General features: G+C 39.7%; 1 protein-coding gene across 2 annotated transcripts in view; it reads left to right on the plus strand.

The window, feature by feature from the left end:
- Nucleotides 1-20,240, plus strand: part of ARHGAP32 (Rho GTPase activating protein 32) — a 305,906-nt gene that overhangs the window by 222,927 nt on the left and 62,739 nt on the right. Inside the window, exons 9-12 of one of the 2 annotated variants that reach the window (XM_042472627.1) lie at nucleotides 1,299-1,376; nucleotides 6,114-6,195; nucleotides 13,505-13,555; nucleotides 16,226-16,300. In XM_042472627.1, the coding sequence (XP_042328561.1) occupies nucleotides 1,299-1,376; nucleotides 6,114-6,195; nucleotides 13,505-13,555; nucleotides 16,226-16,300 (286 nt within the window). The remainder of the gene's footprint in view (nucleotides 1-1,298; nucleotides 1,377-6,113; nucleotides 6,196-13,504; nucleotides 13,556-16,225; nucleotides 16,301-20,240) is intronic. The other variant, XM_042472624.1, reaches the window with a different exon arrangement.

Here is a 20,240-nt window from a genome sequence, read left to right on the forward strand (position 1 = left end):
TTCCTATTTATTCTTGAGACACACACAGATGGGAAAAAACCCTCCCTCCATTTGAGTAAACTATACTCATTAAAAAGTAAGTTAGATAATGGATACATGTATAAAGATTTGTAAAGCACTTTCCCCATTTAGACATGACAGCAAGTGAGTTATTGTAACTCCTTTGGTCATAATAAGATGATTATGCGTTTGATTTTCCTTTTTGGTCTCAGACTTCATCCTGGTAGCTGATGGGGGACTGAAAATATGTCCCTGGCTGTTTATGTAAACTTGATCCATTCTAGCTAATTCCTAGGCGAGGTATCACTAGGGGGACGCGGGGGTGCAGGTGACACCATAAACAGGGGTGACACCACTGCTCCCCAAACACCTGCCTTTTATTAGAAACAGGCTGTGTCCTTGTATCCCTTCAAATCACTGAAGAAGTTGTGTGAGTGGGTTGAGGTTTAAGTGGGAGAAAAAGAAGAGGCTGCTGGTTTTGAAATAAATGTTAATGTTTTTCTTTAAAAAATTATATCTTGCCAAATGTTCACGTAATGTTTCAAATTTTTTATCTTGTATTAAAAACAAGCACACTTGCAGAACTTGTGGACATAGCAATAAACCTGAACAATATGAATGCAGTGTGGCTAAAGGACTCAAAGGGCATATAGGGAAAAAAAAATCTTGCATTCATATGTCGAGTTTTGCTGGTGTCATTTGCAAAGACTTAGTGATGCATTCAAACTATGATAAATGTTTTATGCGAGGCAAGTGGTCTCAGAGGAAAATTTAAATGTCTTCTCTCATCTTCCCATCCTGCTGATGTAACATCACATTTCCTTATCACATTGCTAACTTTAACTTAGTGGAACATGCCTTTGTAAGGTTACTCTGAAGTTCATACAAAAAGAAAAGACTGGAACAGAGAGCTAATACTTAGATGAATACAAGATTCAAAAGCAGCAGTTCATTGTTCAAGGTCTCTTTTCAAAGGATTCCAAGCTTTCAGGATACTGTAACTGCACTTCAGCACACACTACACATTTTACTCATAACAGCTTTTGACCTTTTAACTGCTATCAACCATATTCTCTTTATGAATATATTAAAATGTACATTATATAGCATTTGTAATACTTTACCTCACAGTTTAGATTTTATGACTGCTTAATGCCATAAGCAAACTAAAGGTGTTTTTTTAAATGTATGGTGTATTTGGTTGTGTGTGTTTTTACATTCTTGCAGAACATGTGCTTTTATCCACAAGGATGAAACAAAGTGATAATGAGATAAGAATGTATGTTGCTTATTTCCAGGTGGGAGATATTGTGTCTGTTATTGATATGCCTCCAAAAGAATTGACCACCTGGTGGAGGGGAAAGCACGGATTTCAGGTAAGCTTAACAATTAGGTTAGTTAATAGTACCACACCTAAGAAAACATTCATTGGATACATTCTGTGGATTTATTACTGCTGGTAATAGAGTGTCCTCTATTTTGTCCATAATATGTTGTTTCAGTGAATCTGTAGAAGGATTTAAGGGCATAAAAAGGGCCTTGTAAGGAATGTTGACATAATTACTGGATGTATAGATAGATACATTTTTCTTGTTAGCACTATGTTTGTGGAAATTGTTGTTCTTTGTGGCCTCTGCACCTCACACAAATGGATCTTGTGTCTGGGGAGACTGGCTTTGGCAGTACAGAAAATGCTCTGCTGGGAGAAGGAGGATGGAGTTTCTGCCAAAAGCTCCTAAGCTCTGGAAGGTTCTCGTTCTGTTTCTGGTTCTGGTTCTGGTTCTGGTTCTGGTTCTACACATGCACAAGACCCATTTGTGTGAGGACACAGATGACTACTCAAAAAACCAGTTACATGTAAACAACTCATCCTTCTTAAACTCATCCCATTACTTGCAGTTTTGTGAGACACTACTTTGTATGATGACCTCCGAGTGATTCCTTGTTTCCTTGGGCATGCAAAAGTGAGGATAAGCGACCAAGTTAGAATTGCCCAAGCCGTTGTATTCCCCACCACCGTATATAAATGTGAGAGCTGGAAAGTAAAGAAAGCAGACAGAAATAAAATCAACTCATTTGAAATGTGCTGGAGAAGAGTGCTTAGGATACCATAGACAGCCAAAAAGACAAACAGATGGGTCCTTGAACAGATGAAGCCTGAAATCTCCTTGGAAGCCAAGATGATCAAACTGAGGCTATTGTTCTTTGGCCACATAATGAGTAGACATGGATCACTAGAAAACACAATGAGACCAGGAAAGGTAGAGGGTAGTAGAAAGAGAGGAAAACCATATGCCAGATGGATAGATTCAGTTGGGGAGGTTACAAATATGAATTAAGCAGAGAAGTGAATGGTAGAAGAGCTTGGAGATGTCTGATCCACAGGATCTCCATGAGTTGTGGCTGACTGGAGGGCAGTTAACAACAACAACAAAGGAGTTTATCACATGGGGACAATTGGAAGTATAAACGGTGATTAACCTGCATTCGCAATTAACATTTTCACATGACGTCACGTTCAAAGTGCAATTATCCCAGGAATACCCCATGATAATCGCTCAATTGTGCTAATGGTTTTCACGTGACGCCACAATGAAAAGTGATTAAAGTGTCATTATCCCACGAATAACCAGGCAATAAACAGCAACAAATCATCCTCGGGATTTTCCCGTGAATTATTTTTTGCTGTTTATTGCCTGGTTACTGCCTGATTATTCCTGGGTTAATGGCTCTTGTGTGTGAAAATGTTAATTGAGTTTTAATAACTTTTTAATCTTGATTGCACAATTTTGACATCTAATCACTGTTTAAACTACCAATGCCCCCCTTGGATAAAATCCAAAGTGGGATAAGTGAAATACATCAACTCCCATTTTAAAAAAACTTTTAATCCTAAAGGGCCATGACCTCTTTCTTTTATTTGTCATTTTACAGAGTCTTAAGGTGAATCTAAAGAGAAATAGTATCCCCTTTAAATCAGGAATATGTCAAGGAGACTAAGGTGGTCTTTCTTCTGAAACCACCTTTAAGTTTTCCAGTACCTGAGTAGGTAGTCTGAGTACTTCCGAGGAGAGAAAATGTGGTACCTGAAAAAAAAAGTGCAAATGCATGCCAAAATGTTTTTAGAGAAGTGTGTGTATGCGTGTGCATAAAGCTACAGAGAAATAGGTAGCGGCTTTATTGAATGAGCAAAGGTATAAGTTTTGAAATAGGGGCCAAACTAAGCATTAGGTGGTGCAACCACATACCTGTTAAAACTGCTTCCTTTGATGAAATACAAAATGGGATTGGACAATCTACCCTTTACACCAAATATGCTCAAGAAATGGGACCAAATCTTACCTCATGCTCTTTAGTGCTTTTTAAACCCTATCCCTGCAATCCAGTTTTATATTAGAAGTGAGCCAGCCATCACAAATATTGTTCAAAGTGCAGTGAGACAAGTTAGGGAACAGCAACCTCCATCCAGCCTTGCTTTATATATGAATGGGGCACGTAACAGGCTAAATACAACATTCTTTGGAAGTCACAGAAGAACTTTAAACTCTAAAGGGTTTTCCATCCTCCAGATCTAATTTTGGTGGTGCATTGGGGCTTCAGTCCTAAAGAAGGCCTGTCTGGATTCTGCCATTCTACCAACACAGTACCATTTTTGGATACTTCAACTGTGGTTGAACCCCTTGTCCAACTTGGTCCCTAATGTCAAGACTTCTGACCATGAGCAGTGAAGTATGGATGCTTGCTAGCTTCAGGCAGCTTCAATTGTTTCCGAGCTTTAAGCATTTCCAAGAGAGTTAATGTGCTTAACAACTACCATGCCCAGTTTGTTCATGTTTTGTTCTCTTTCTTTCATAAGAAAAGAAGAAAGCATAGAGGCAAGGTTTACAAAATTCAACCGTTTTACAACTTTTTGTTCATATGTTAAGGAAAATGAAAATAGATACTGTTTAGAGCTGGAAGTTTAAGAGGGGGAGTGTGATATATTAAGGGAAAGAGATAAGGCTTTTAAAGGCAAGATGCCAGAAATGATCAGTGGTGACATGTAGCCCCAAGGACCATCAGGAAGGGAAATTAGAAGAGTTATGAAAGTAGAAAGGTCTTAAAATAGAAAATATTTAAATGTCAAGAGTCTTGAATAAGATAGATAGCAAAATTAAGAAATTAAAGGGCAGAAATTAGACAGGGTAGCCTAAACCTGTTGGTGACAGCCAGCACCGACCAAAAATCATGATGATGATTTTATTACTAGTCTGATTAGGGCTCACTTTCTTCTTTTGTTCCTCATCTTGAATTTTTACTTCCAATGTTTTTAAACCAAGTTCCCTCAACTATATTCAAAGGAATGTGAGGAGATGAAGGAAGAATAATCATTCATACATAAAGAAGAGAGATATACCACATAGCTCTTTGTGGGGAAAACACAGGAAGCATATACAACATACTTGGGATGGGAGGTTAGAACTAAACTAAAAGGTCCTCTTTTTTGCCACAAGGTGTATAAAGTAATATGCTTGCTGGAGCTCTGGAGCTAGATTGATACCTTTGACATAAAAGAACTGCCAAGCATTGAGAGATTTGTAGCGCTCAGGATAGGAGGAGTAGCTAATACACCTTAGGACAGGATCAAAACTCAAAATGACCTGAATAGACTAGAAAGCTGGGCCAAAGCAAACAAAATGAAATTCAACAGGGAGAAATGTAAGGTACTGCACTTTGGGCAGAAAAATGAAATGCACAGATGGGGGATACCTGGCTGAACAAGACTACATGTGAAAGGGATCTAGGAGTCCAGGTAGACCACAAGTTGAACATGAGTCAACATTGTGATCCAGCAGCTAAAAAGGGCAATGCAATTTTAGGCTGCATCAGTAGAAGTATAGTGTCTAGATCAAGGGAAGTAATAGTGCCACTATATTCTGCTTTGGTCAGGCCCCACCTGGAATACTATGTCCAGTTCTGGGCACCACAGTTCAAAAAGGACATTGAGAAACTGAAGCATGTTCAAAGGAGGGTGGCTAAAATAGTGAAGGGTCTGGAAACCATGCCCTATGAGGAACGACTCAGCGATCTGGGGATGTTTAGCTAGGAGAAGAGAAGGTTAAGAGGTGATATGATAACCCTGTTTAAATACTTGAAGAGATGTCATATTGAGGAGAACAGGACCCAATGGAGCAATGGATTCAAGCTCCAGGAAAAGAGATTCCAGCTCAACATTTGGAGGAACTTCCTGACAGAAAGGGCTGTTCAACAGTGGAACATATTCCTTCCTTGGAGTGCATTGGAGTCTCCTTCCTTGGAGGTCTTTAAACAGAGGCTGGATGGCTATCTGTGATTGAGGATGCTTCGATCAAGAGTTCCTGCATGGCAGAATGGGGTTGGACTGAATGGCCCTTGGGGTCTCTTCCAACTGTATGATTCTATGATTTTCAGCTACATGCCCCAGAATTCCCAGCAAGTATGCAGGCTCATCTATTAGGCTGTCTTTTGGCTAGTCATATAAATGTAAGAAATTTGAAAACATTTACAAAAAAAAATTGAAATCAAGTATGGTTTTTGTTGTTGTTATGTCCCTTTGAGTTGTTTCTGATTTATAGTAGCAGTAAGGCACCTATCATGGGGTATTCTAGGGCCAAATCTGGGACCCACCTAAGGTCACCCAGCAGCTTTCAATGGGTTACAGTGGCCAAGAGGGAAATTGAAACCTGTTCTTGGTGGTCTCTGTGCCTCACACAATTGGGTTATCGTGCCTATGCAGAGACTTTAGAAACTTCTAGAACTGAGTAACTTGGGTTTCCATGGCCAAGAGGGGAATCAAACCCTGATCTCGAGAGTCATACTCCAATGCTCAAACCACTACAAAACATTGGTTCTCTGAATATGATTAGCAATGCTGATTTAAGAAGGTGTATAAATTTTGTAATGAAGAGTTCCATTTGCAGTCTTAGAAGGTTTCCTTTCAGTTATTTAAACATTGTGGTGTTATGCAAATAGCTCTGTATTGTGAAAATGTTAAGGACATGGCTTCACACATGGTTCTGTTAAGATGCTGCCTTAAATATGCTGCTGACATGAGATACTTTCTCTCTTTCTCTCTCGCTCTCTCATTGCCACAGGTGGGATTCTTCCCTAGTGAATGTGTAGAACTCATCAATGACAAAGTTCCTCAGTCTATGACCAACTCTGTGCCAAAGCCAGGTATGAGAGTGTGCATTTTAAACAAGATAAGACAGTGCTGTCAATGGTGCCTTGTTCAGGCAGCCACACTGACGTAGTTGCATACATGTTGCCACCCATTGATTATAGTGGGTCTTGAGCATGCACATTTTTGTCATGAGGGGGCCAGATCTGAATCCCCATGGATGGGAAGAGTGCACTGTATGGTGTTAATTCAGTCTTAATGGCTTTCAGAATGAATGTAAAATCATATAAATATTTTGATTTATTTTTGACCTGATTTTCATGTTTTATAAAGTATCAGGGAATACTGTATATACTCATGTATAAGTCTAGAAATTTAGGTCAACAAAAAGTCAACTTATCCATGGGGCAATGTCAGTACTGTATCTTAACTCTTATGTATAAGAAGGAACCATTCCCTGGTGAAAAGCAAGAGTATAATTTGTCCCGGAAGCACTGATCCCCTCTATCCTTTCATCCATCCAGCCTAAGAGTAAGCATAAAGAGTTATTTCTGCTGGAATTTTGTAAGTCTATTACATTGTTTTACTTTGCTTCATCCTTTAGATCCTTTGCTATATGCCCCTACATTTTACCCTCGACGTCTCCTCGGGTCATAGCAAAATCCATAATTTTGGCCCCAGAACTTGCCCTCGACTTATACATGAGGTTGACTCATAGTTGAGTATATAGGTAAAACTACTGCTGGACTAGTTCTGTTATCAAATGATGTATAGTGTGGGGTGTGATATTTCTTTTGGAGGAAGCTGATGTCTTTCCATGTTTTAAAAAAAGTGCTCAAGGTCTGCCTTCACCTTTTCTTCCCTTCAGTCTGGTTCCTAAATATGTTTGGCTTTGCATTTGAAATCACAAACTAAACCGTTTATGTCCTACCCTCCACAACTGCACCTCGTTGATTTGTTAGTCGGCTAATTTGGTGGTTTTGGTAAATTTATACCCTCCCAAAGCAGAGATGTGAAAATCTCTTGTCTTGATTTCAATGAACTTTCTCTGAATCCTCTCTTTCTCTCACAAGTCTCCTGTCAACTTATGATGACCCCATGAATTTCAAAGGGTTTTGTTAGGCAAGGCATGCTACCAGCACTTTTGTCCCATCCCTGTTTCATATCATGTTGCATGATTTAGTATTTTCATCTTGCACTGAAATTCAGAGTTCAATACGTTTTTATCCTAATTGGAACATTTATATTTGCAGTTTTACTTAACTTGTGCAACTTCCTCATTGACTAAAGCATACCTATATATGTTTCAAATGTTTTAGTTTTTTTATCCATTTGTGTGTGTGTGTATATATATATATATATAATCTTTTATTATTTTATTCCTCTTTTATTATATGTTAAAATATACATGTACCATAAGTCTTGAAAATCTGTCAATATTTGAAGCAAAGTACACATTTTCTCATAAGCCGTGTTAGGAAGTATAACAATGCTACTTTCATTGAGACTGTCAAATTAAAAAGAAAATCTGTTTAAAAGTAAAAACAGACTAAGAACAGATGCACGGTTTGGTCCTGACCATAATTTTCAAACATTTCTTAACCCCCCATCCCAACTATATAATGTGTTTAAAAGATCTCGTCTGTTGAAATGTTGGTCTTCTGTTTCTTGAACAGCCTCCGTTCCTTCTTTGTGGCAAACCATTTTTTTAGACTCAAGGGTGTTCCAAAAAGCTGTTTATCGTATTCAGTCCATTCAGTCCTGAGCGTTCAGCTTACATCCCCTGTGAATTATTATATTGGCTTTTAATATCCTCTACTTTTAAGAGTATTGGGATTTTACTATAAACTGCCTGGGAATTCTGTTGCAGCCTCAAGGCAGTATAAACATGCTTTTAAAATATAGAGAGCATGGGTCCATTTTCCTCAAGGGCACCACAATAAAAACAAAATAGGCTGCTGAAATGGACCCACAATGAACGGAAGCAGAGGAAAGAAGGATCAGAGGAAAGAGGTTAAAATTTGCTATATAAGAATTCTGCTAATATATGAATTCTCCGCTTCTTGGAATATGATAAGTGAAGGATGCAGCTGAAGAGGAACTGAAGGAAGATATGTAGATCCACACTGCAGAAATAATCAGTTTGACACTGCTTTAATCGCCATAGCTCAGTGCAATGGAATTCTGAGAATTTTAGTTTATTGTCGCACCAGCTAAATTTCTCAAAAAACTACAAATCCCAGAATTCCATAGAATTCAGCATGTAAAGTGGCATCAACCTGGATTGTTTATGTAGTGTAGATCAAGCCTCAGCTGTCTTTCCTTTTCCTGTTAGGGTTGTGAATGTTCCATATATTATCTCAAGATTGGGGGACAGGGGAGAGTCCAACTGCATGCAGGCAAATCCAGATTTGCTACCCAACCACAGATGAGATATCTACTAAGAGAACCTGGTGTCAGAATCCACCTTCAGTCAGTCATTCAGGATGTATTCTGCCATGAGGTTTGTAGAGATAGAAGATATAGATAGACAGTCACTTTGAGAATAGGGGGGCTGCCACCATGAGGAATGGGACGGATGGTCACGTATTGCATGGCAGTTAGGCAGTTTTATGAGGGGTTGTTGGGAAACTGATACCAAAGGTGCATATAGTCTTAGATCTCTACTTGGTAGAGGAACTAGGAACCAAATGGCCAAACCCCCCCCCTTCTTTCCCCCCTTCAGAACAAAGGGAGAAATTCTACATCAAAGGCTGAACCGAAGGGAACCAACTCAAAGGGAGGGGTCTGGGGAATTCTAAGGTTCTGTCTCTATTTGGAGTTCTTCAGATTCAACAAAGACGTGGCCAGGAATACTTCTACTTAGTCCTTACAATAAAAACTTTCTGATCTACCTGAAGTTTGTAGTGGATTTTGGTCAGAGTAATTCCAAGTCTCACACCTGGGGCAGTAATCTTGATGCAGCAATACCTCTCAGGAGTCGGGACAGTGGTAAAAAGAAACTAAAGCCACCATTGCAGCCTAATAGCTGTGAAGAAAATGAACTTCAACAGGGAGAAATGTAAGGTACTGCACTTAGGGCAGAAAAATAAAATGCACAGATATAGGATGGGAGACACTTGGCTTAAGGAGATTTATAAGTGCGAAAGGGATCTAGGAGTCCAAGTAAACCACAAGTTGAACATGAGTTAACAGTGTGGTGCGGCAGCTTAAAAAGCCAATGCAATTTTAGGCTGCTTCAATAAAAGTATAGTGTCTAGATCAAGGAAAGTAATAGTCCCACTCTATTCTGCTTTGGTCAGGCCCCACCTGGAATACTGTGTCCAATTCTGGGCACCACAATTGAAAAAGGACATTGAGAAACTGGAGTGTGTCCAAAGGAGGGCGACTAAAATGGTGAAGGATCTGGAAACCATGAAGCCCTATGTGGAAAAACTCAGGGAGGTGGGGATGTTTAGTCTGGAGAAAAGAAGGTTAAGAGGTGATATGAGAGCCCTGTTTAAATACTTGAAGGGATGTCATATTGAGGAGGGAGCAAGCTTGTTTTCTGCTGCTCCAGAAACTAGGACCCAGAGTAATGGATGCAAGCTACAGGAAAAGAGATTCCACCTCAACATTAGGAGGAACTTCCTGACAGTAAGGGCTGTTGGACAGAGAAACACGCTCCTTCCTCTGAGATTTTGGTGGAGTCTCTTTCCCTGGAGGTCTTTAATCAGAGGCTGGATGGCCATCTGTGGTGGATTATTTCATTGGGTGCACAGTAGCAGCCACAGTAGCAGCCAGTACAGTTCTATTTCCCTGCTCCACACCATTGCGGAGGTGTGCCTGCGCATGGTATTGCTGTACTTGAGCATCTGAGGAAGAAGGAGCAGCCTTATGCTGGAGGTGGAGGTTGTTATTTTTCCCCAGCTACTTGAGTACAGCCAGAACATCCCCAGGCATACTCCCATTGCCCAGTCAGTGGCCAACAGAACAGAACTGGGCCAGGGAACCTCCAGATGCTATATTGCATTTAGAGGAGAAGGAGAAGCCCTGGTCCCGTGGACATCTGACATATGCACACTGGGAAAGGCTTACACTTTGCCAGACTTCTAACTGGACCTCAGCTGGGAGATACATTGTTGTGCTACTTATTAAAATCACTAGTCCAAATGCTTCTGTCATGGAGGATGCAAAATGTATTCCTCCTGACACAAAATTGTCTCTTCATTGTCTCTCCATATTTAGTTCAAAGTTAAAAGAGAAAGTGAGAACATGCACCTTATTCTAACATCGATTCCAGTTAATTCTGAACAGCATCCTCCTTTCTGGCATATAATTCCATTTCTGTTGTATTTAAACCAGGGGTTGTCAGTTTCTTGGCAGTCGCTATGAGGGCTAAGAATGGGGCAAGTGTTCTATCCTCCCCAACCTGTCTGTTCTGTGATGTCCCCCTAATAGATACTATCTTTTCTTGTTTGTTTCTTCTGCTGTTGTTTCATCATTGTTTTGAATGTTAGCCATACTAGCTGAGGTCTTCCGCTATCATCATCTTCTTGTAAATGCATCATATGTCTTTTTGTAAAAATCAAGCATGGCATCCATCTCATTCTGTACCAGATTCGGTATCAAGATTTTTTCATAGTTTTGTCAATTTGCTTGATTATAGAAATGGCAAATGAATAACTAAGTGCCATTTGGGATCTGAATAATTCATTCTGTTTCTATACTCATTGATGCTACTGTACATGAATTAACGTTTTGCTTCTTTTTGAATATTATGAAAATATAAGCCATTGAGGGCTTTGGCTTGCTTTTGTGTCCATAAGGTTGTCTACAAGCCACCTGTATGATACATCAAATAAAGTGTCCTCAATGATGTATGAACCATCAGGGAGCTGATGCATATAGCAATCTCAAGCTGTCTTCATGATCCTGATGGTTGAACTGTCTCTTCAGATGATAGTGTGATCTAGCTGAATTTTGATCTTTTGTAATTGGAAGGAATGTCGGTGTGTCTCTGTGTTCAGAAGTGTGAAACCTTTGACCCTCCAGATATTGGTGGACTTCAGTTCTCAAAAGCCCTAGCCAGCATGGTTGATGGGAACTGAAGTCTAACAGTACCTGGAGAATCGCAGGTCCTTTATTCCTGGTGAAGGGCACTAAATTAAAAAGAAAGATCCTACTTCACTCCATGGTTTACTGTTCTTACCACCCTATAGTATGTAATTGTAGAAATCAGTTTTCTTTCAAAAGGGAGTTAATATGTCAATGTACAAAAAAAGGAGTTTGAAAGGAGACTGAAAGGATACTTGACATGAACAAATGTGGTGCCTTGTCCTGCAGGACACTTTCTATTTTCCATTTCTGATTAATCCATTACAACAAAAGGGCTCTATCACTTTATCACATTGCTTGAAACTGTTAGCACGTATGGTTTTGGTACTAAATCAAACATCTGTGAAATTCTTTAGACACTATTGTCATCTGTTATGGATGTTAAAGTCAGTTGGGAGGCTGGGCAAATAATACAAGGTTTTAAAAGGATGATGTTATGGCTAAATTTGATCTACAATTCAACAATTTGGCAGGGAATTATTTCAGTGGATTAGGAAAGATTACTAACCTTTTGATGTATGATATATTGAGGAAGCTGTTTAGAAGTATATAACTGCCTTTTTGTAACACTATCACAGAAAGTACTAAAATATAGAAATAAACAACTTATTAAATGCACCAACAGCCATTGGCAGAGGAGACATTATCTTTGGGAGATGTTAAAGCATGTAATGCATCTAAGTTATATACAGTAAAGGAAAGTTTAGTACAAGTTAGTAGAAGTTGTAGTGTCTGACATGACCTCAGAAGACATCCCACTCAGCTTGACTGTGGTGGGAAGGGGCGCATGGAAGGCCTTCTTCTGCTGAAATTGTGAAGCTGCTGGTCCAGGCTCATGATCTCTACCAGGAAATTTTGCCCATGTATAATTTGTGCGTGATGCAGTGGTTTAGTGGTTAAGATGCCAGTTCTAATGACTGGACGATCAGAAGGTTGGCAGTTTGAGGCTTGAGTGCCACCTGATGGAGTGAGCTCCTGTTACTAGTCCCATCTTTTGCCAACCTAGCAGTTGGAAAGCATGCAAATACAAGTAGATAGATAGATACCACTTTGGTGGGAAAGTAACAGCATTCAGAGCAGTCATGCTGGCCACTTGATCATGGGGTTGTCATAGAATCATAGAGTTGGAAGAGACCACAAGGGTCCTGATCCAGTCCAACCCCATTCTGCCATGCAGGAACTCTCAATCAAAGCATCCCCGACAGATGGCCATGGTATCAAAAGTTGCAGAGAGTGACAAATCAACCAAGCACTTCCTAGTTAAAGTTTTCAGCCAAGACAATTTATTCTCTGAACCTGAGCTGGAACCCAGATGGGAAAGAAGCAGAATGGTTTATTTCATGCAGAAGCTTGAACGTTTCAACCCATTTTCACCTTTGTTAATTTATAGGAAATTGAGATTTAATGCTGGCTTTTGGTCCACTAGATTGTATTGACATACCATAACAAGTTCCTTGTTTCTCATTCCATGTAATAGTTCATTAAGTGGCCATCGTCACGTTCAACACCTTTCGTTCTGTACTTCCTCTCAGTCTTGCAGTGGCAAAAAGAGGGTAGAAATGTACACAGAGAAATAAATAAAAGCAGCTGTGCTCTCTTCAGTTTAATTAAATCTGGTTTGATGGAAGAAGAAGACTTCAGGAAGCAGATTGCTGAACATTTGCAAATGCTGCGGTCTTTTGAATGTTTGACAATGGGCCCGTACAGACATGCCAAAATAAAGCTGCTTCAGATCACTTCGGAGATATGCTGTTTAAATGACACATGCGTCCAAAGAGGCCAGAAACTGCACCAAAGCCATGCTCCAGTCCTAAGGACTGGAGCGCAGCTTTGGCACTGCTTCTGGCCTCTTCAGATGCATGTGTCATTTAAAGAGCATATCTCCAAAGTGACTTGTAGCAGCTTCATTTTGGCCTGTCTGTACATGCCCAAAATATCTCTTTGTCTAGAAATGTGACACTTAGAATTGGGTTGAGCAGTTGTGTATCATCACATTACAGAAAGATTTAGTTTCTGTGTTTTGGAAATAGGCACTTTTTCCACGATCTATTCTCAGTTCCCATTTAGCGTTGAACTGCATAAAGTCCAATAGATTTTAAGAGATTCAGAGTATGTGTATATGTAATTGCGGAGATGCCCAACGAGGAATGGGGAATTAGATCCAGAGCCAATTGATATGAACCTTTCCTGTCTTTTCAAATGAAATGTCTTTTTGAAAATGGATGTTCGCTGTAATAATGTCTTTTCCTTTGGCTTGTACTTTCCCAGTTTCCCCTGCCCATGGAAGCCGTCCAGCATCCTGGAGCTACTTCCCCCCTTGTACGTTTTCATTTACTTCTCATATCTTAACTTCTTTTGTCAGTTTCTGTTTGAATACTTTGGAAGGAGATCAGTCTTAAATTTATTACATTCTCAATTTTTTTTACACTTTTTTGTTTCTAGGTATTTAGAAATACAAAGCAAAGATAAAAAAATGGAATGGCAATAATCTGAAACTTTCTTGTTACTTTTAGATTTTTAGAGATAGTTGTAATTTCAGTTGGGCCTATTTAACCATAACATGCAAAGATTTATAGGTACAAAACAGCTGCATCTTCATGTGTATCTTCCAATGGTGCTTTTTAATCAGTCTACTTTACTAAAGTACATGAACTATTCAGTATTTCCTTGAATAAGATATTTATGTTGTTCATGTTATCTGATCTTCCAAATGGAAAATGAAGGCATCACTATCACCTTCATCCCCCAAATTAGTATTTGCTTGTTTTTACCCTTGAGATTGAAAAATAGTCATGAAGGAGTGTCACCTTAGCCTAGTTCAACAGCATAGTTTCTTCTGTTAGAAAAATATGTTTTAATGTAGGCATGTTCAGTATGCATGATATAAAAACTGTTTTATAATATGGATGGATGTTATAGAATTCCTTAATTACTTACATGAATGTGTTAACACATTCACAAAGAAAAGTGTCATAGGAGACAGATTGCCAAGGTATTCATATTTTGATCACAGATCAGGAGAGCATTTTTCCCTCTGTACATATTAGCAGTTATAATGGAGATGTGTCAAACTCCAAAATTGTAGAAAGAGAAACAGAAGGGAGTTTATGTGGACATGTGTGCATGAATATACCCTTCCCTTCTCTCCCTATCAGTGGCTGGCTTCTCTAAGGCAAGGGAATGAGAACTGGCTCTCTGGAAGAAAGAGAGCATGAATAGAGAGCATAGAATCATAGAATTGGAAGAGACCGCAAGGGCCATCCAGTTCAACTCCCTGCCATGCAGGAAATACAAATCAAAGCATCCCCGACAGATGACCATCCAGCCTCTGTTTAAAGAGCTCCAAGGAAGGAGACTCCATTACACTCCAAGGAAGGAGTTTGTTCCACTGTTGAACAGCCCTTACTGTCAGGAAGTTCCTCCTAATGTTGAGATAGAATCTCTTTTCCTGGAGTTTGCATCCATTGCTTCATTGGGCCCTGTTCTCTGGAGCAGCAGAAAGCAAGCTTCCTCCCTCCTCAATATGACACCCTTCAAGTATTTAAACAGGGTTATCATATCGCCTCTTAACCTTTTCTTCTCCAGACTAAACATCCCCAGCTCCTTAAGAGCATGCTAATAGATGAATTTTCCTGATATTGTAACTGTAAAGAAGAGAAAGAAAAGGGGAGGATGTTACTCTCTTTTTCAAAGTACACTTGTCCCTCCATATTTGCTAGGATTAGGGGCATAAGATCCCCGTGAATATGGAAAATCCACAAATAACAAAAACACCATGTTTTTACCTGAGAGGACACCTCTCTAGGAATCTCTAGGTCCTCCAATGCAACTCTCTGGTCAACTTCTGCCAGACATTGACCACAGAACTGCACTGGAGGAGCTACAAATGCCAAGCAGAGTATTCTCTCTAGGAATCTCTAGGTCTTTCAGTGCAACTTTGAGTTAAAGTTGACCATAGAGTTGCACTGGAGGACCTAGATATTCCTAGAGAGAACATATTAATCAAATCTGTGAATAATCAAACCCGCAAATATCAAAGCTGCAAATATATGGAGGGATGAGTGTAGTATGATTTCATCCTTGGTGAAAATGTAGAACTAAATTCTTCAGCCTATATGGCTTTGTCACTTGGCCTCAGCAATGGCTGACCTTAGATGACAACTATGCTACTTATTTAGCTAGTCAGGCTTGTCTTTAAAAAAAGATGCATTTTTGCAGATTATTTGGTTAGAGGGGAGTGTTATCAGTGAATAAAAACTATGATATTACTACTGAACAGTTTAAACAAAAAGGTTTTGCTTTCAAACCTTAGCTTGTTCACTATATCTCTCTCGTCTGCACATATAGTCACAGTACACACATATCAACCTGCCTCTTATCATCTTGACAACACGGTAGTTTGGTTTTGAACTTACTGTGCTTATTCTGCAGATAATTCTGCAGACTCTGGCAGACCTTACTGTCATCATGGCACTTCTAGCATGCTGATATATTCTAACCAGTCTGCTTGCTATACATACAGTTCTTTATACAAAGAAAATAAGGGCTACAAACATTTTTATTACTCGTGGAGGAAAGTAATAGCAGACACTGATCAATGTCACCTTTGCATATCAGGTAGCATTGGCTGTATTTACAGGCGGCAGAGAGTAAATGTTGATTCTAATGGTCATATTTCTTCCTGTCTCTATACCAGGCCTTATAGATATCTTTGGACTGCAGCTTCTGTAATTCTTTACCATCAGCTATGCTGGCTAGGGCTACTGGGAACTGTAAGCCAAATATATCTGAAGGACCACAATTGCCCTCCCCAGTATAGAAAATGTAAATTGGATCATCCCCAGAAGACTGAAGTTCTGCTATATTATTATTAAATCGGCAAACTAAGCTGCTAATGTCCAAGGTTTATTTTAATCAACTTAATTTTGCATTAAACTTATTTATCCTTTTCTCACCTCACTTTCTCCCTTTCCTCACAAATGCATGCAGATTTGGAGATGGATAGTGTAAAGCAAGGTTCACCATATGTTTCAGATCCTTTGAACCCATCCCAGCTGAGCTCAGGTAGAGCACTTTATAGTCAACTGTAGTTTCTTAAGTGGACTAACCTAGAGTCTAATGTTGTGTGTACTAGCAATAATACCTGCTAATGAATGTAGATTTGGTGTTAGAAAATACAGTTCTAGTTACGTCCAAACATTTGTCTTCTCATGGCTGGCCAAAGAGTCTTACCCTCTGATCTGCGTATTTATATCTGTAAATAGAGGATTTGCTTTGGAAATGCCTTGGAAATCAAAGGGATCACTGCTAGAAAGGGTTCATAGGCTACACTTTTTCTTGTGCCTGTCAGTTTATGTGTGAAACTTGGATTATATCTGGCTGCGACACATTTCCAAAATAGACATGTTGCCTGCCATAGGGAATTGGCTCATAATGCTGGGATGGGGATGGTAAGACTAGCAAGGAAGGGGAGATGGAATATTATTGAAACCCTGTTGTTTAGCAGTAGCTCAAACAACCATATTAAATACACAGCTGCACAGCTATAACTAGAAACAGCTATGTTGTGGTTGCCATGACTACGTCGCAAGGGTTTGTGAAGAAACAGCGTCTATTGGAATAAAAATAACCAAAGCATGGTTTTGTGAGTCATGGATGTTGGATAATCTGCCTCCTTTGAAGCAGTTGTTAAGTGATAGGGTCATTCACTAAAAACAAAAATCCATCCTGTTTGTTTATCTACAAGAAAGCTTGGAGATGCCAGGATTAGTTTTAATGGTATTTGAGCCTTGCATAAATTTAGACACAATATGTGCCTCTTATGAGATGAAACATCATTAATGTTGGATAACCTGGAACACTTAGGGGTAATGGAAGAACTCTTTCTGTTCAGTCTTTAATAGCCAAGATCTATGTCTCTAGAGGTTGACTGTTGCATTGTCCCCATCTCTGTCCCTTCTGCCTGGCGTTCTTGGTCGAATATCTGCATGGCAATGCCCTTGTACCTGGGTCACAGTAACAAAAAATGTTGCGTTCTTCCAGGCGCTCAGAAAAATAGCCGCACTCAGTTACTATACTAGTAGGGAAGCAAGCTCTCATTCTGAGGAAGAGAGAGAAAAACTTTAGCCTAAAGCAGTAGAGAGTAAATCTGTAGAAGGGGACTGTAATCTATAACAATTTGCAACTGTTAAGAAGGCGAATGAAAACACAAAGGCCTCCACTACCAGAACAGCTGTAGGAAGGAGTGAAGTAGAGAATGTACTTCTTCCATTTATAGGATGCTGTCAATGCGATTTTAGTCTACATCAATAGAAGTATAGTGTCTAGATCAAGAGAAGTAATCGTGCCACTCTATTCTGCTCTGGTCAGTCCCCACCTGGAATATTGTGTCCGGTTCTGGGCTCCACAATTCAAAAAGGACATTGAGAAACTGGAGCCATGTGTCCAAAGGAGGGCGAACTAAAATGGTGAAGGGTCTGGAAACCATGAAGCCCTATGAGGAATGCCTTAGGGAGCAGGGATGTTTAGCCTGGAGAAGAGAAGGTTAAGGGGTGATATGAAAGCCCTGTTTAAATACTTGAAGGGAAGTCATGTTGAGGAGGGAGCAAGCTTGTTTTCTGCTGCTTCAGAGAACAGAACCCAGAACAATGGATGCAATCTATAGGAAAATAGATTCCAACTCAACATTAGGAGGAACTTTATGACAGTAAGGGCTGTTCGACAGTAACTATAACACTACACTCAGAGTGTAGTGGAGTCTCCTTCCTTGGAGGTCTTCAAACAAAGGCTTGAAGGCCATCTGTCAGGGATGCTTTGATTGTGAGTTCCTGCATGACAGAATGGGGTCAGGCTGGATGGTCCTTGGGATCTCTTCCAACTGTATGATTCTGTGATTCTAGAATGACTAAATAGATGTAGATGAAGAGAGCAGATGGAATTACCTCTATGATATTTTGAGAACAAAAATTCATAGGTTTAAAAAAAATCTTGTTTTGTTAAGAGGGCATCACTCCCCTCACAATGTATAGGAGCAATAATGGTAAAATCTGGGACTTGAATGATATGCACTACCAGCATCTCCTACTACTAAACAGACTTGTCAGTTGTGACAGTTTAGTGTCTAGAGAAGCTGTGCCCTGATGTCAAAGAAGTTGCCTTCAGTAGGGATGCTTCCTTCAAATAGAGTTATAAAGTGCTTTACAGCCTTCACCCTTGTGTGAAGACCTAAAGGTTGCAAGCCCTAGATGGTAAATTGAAGCTGAGATAGAATGAGTTAAGTCACTGTATAATCTCTCATGCCAACTAGGGATGTAAACATAAGCCTAAATTAGTGTTTTACATAAGGTTTGGCTATAATTTTCCCTATAGCAGGCCATATTCCCAAGGTCACCACCCCCTACTCTTGTCTCATGAATTCAAGGAGTGAGGATAAGGATGATGAACTTGGGAGATGGAGAAAGTATCAGATAGGGATCATTTTGTGTTAAGATTGCCACCCTCACTGTCACACTCCTTTCACACACGTTCATCTACACAAAGGTACCATGCACACATACCACCCTCCAGTGGTAACCAGTTGGAAGGTGGTGAATCTGTTCCGGGTTTTAGTCTGAAGTCTAAAAGAAATATCTAAGTGTTGAACCTGCTTTTCAGGATATGGTTCAGCCACTTGAATAGGTTCCTTAGAAATTCAGTTCAAGTTTTAGTGGGGCCATGGGGTGGGAACAGAGTCATAGACCTCTCCAAAAACATTTCTCCCCGTTCTTATGCTAAACAGAGGAGAGGGCTGCAGAGCAGTGTGGTTTCTTTCTCCTTGCCTGTTATGAGGGTATGATTCAGGTCATGCAAAATTAAGCAGTGGGATATTCGTTCCATTTGAAATGCTGGACTTTTTTGCTTCTCAGACTCTATATCCCATGAACACATCTGAGCATTATCCCATGTGCTGAATATAACAGACAAAACTGAGCAATAGACATAATGTGTCAGCATATGGCTTCAGTTCCTTCCAGTTTACCCCCCCCCTCCCTTTTTTTTTTTTGCAGGATCTCATGGTGAGTCATTATACCACAATGTGCTTGAACTCAAAAATTCAAGTAGATTATTTTTAAACGAAACCAAAATATGTGTATGACACATCTTTTTTACACACAAATCTCTACTTACATGGATATGTGTTGTTCTTGTTTTTAAGTATAATTTAATTGTCACACACCAGCTGCCTTGCAGGCTTTCATTGAGACCATAGAGACCTTTCATTCCTATGGTACTGGCATAATTCTTGCTGCTGCCCCCCCCCCCAATTGCTTTTATATGTAAGATACATAACAAGTAATACAAGCTATGATGTATTATTAGCTTCCCCTTTGTTACCACTAAACCCTGTGCAAAAAATCTCTGATTTCTGTTCTCGGTGTCAGACATTGTATTCCTAACTACCCAGGTGAACACCTAGCTAAATAAGTGTAACCCTGGATAATTATAATAGCATGTTGATAGAGCCTGGAATGATATTACAAGCAATGGCTGTGTCTACACAGCAGAAGTAACCCGGTTTGACACCACTTTAACTGGCATGGCTCCATGCTGTGGAATTCTGGAAATTGTACTTTGTTGTGGCACCAGAGCTTTGATTTAAATTCAGCATTGCTCTGGTGCCACAAAAAAATTACCATTCCCAGAATTCCATAGCATGGAGCCATGACAGCTGAAGTGGTGTCAAAACAAATTACGTCTGCAGTGTGGATGCAGCCAAGGTGATTCAGTCTGTATCCAAAAGCATTCTGAAGTCCTGCAAAGGTGTCAAAAGCCTGGATTCCCTTGCAAAGGAGAGTCAAATATGGTGTCTTCATTCAAAGGCTATATTTTAGTTGGCGAAAACCTGCATTTCGGTTACATCTCATCTACAATTAGTGTCTAGATTGAGCGTGGCCCCATACTTAAATGTGCCCAATTTTAATTTTAGAATTTCACCCACTTTAGATCATTTTTGGGAGAAAGGCAG

The sequence above is a fragment of the Sceloporus undulatus genome, chromosome 6 (assembly GCF_019175285.1).
Source record: "Sceloporus undulatus isolate JIND9_A2432 ecotype Alabama chromosome 6, SceUnd_v1.1, whole genome shotgun sequence".
Lineage (NCBI taxonomy): Eukaryota > Metazoa > Chordata > Lepidosauria > Squamata > Phrynosomatidae > Sceloporus > Sceloporus undulatus.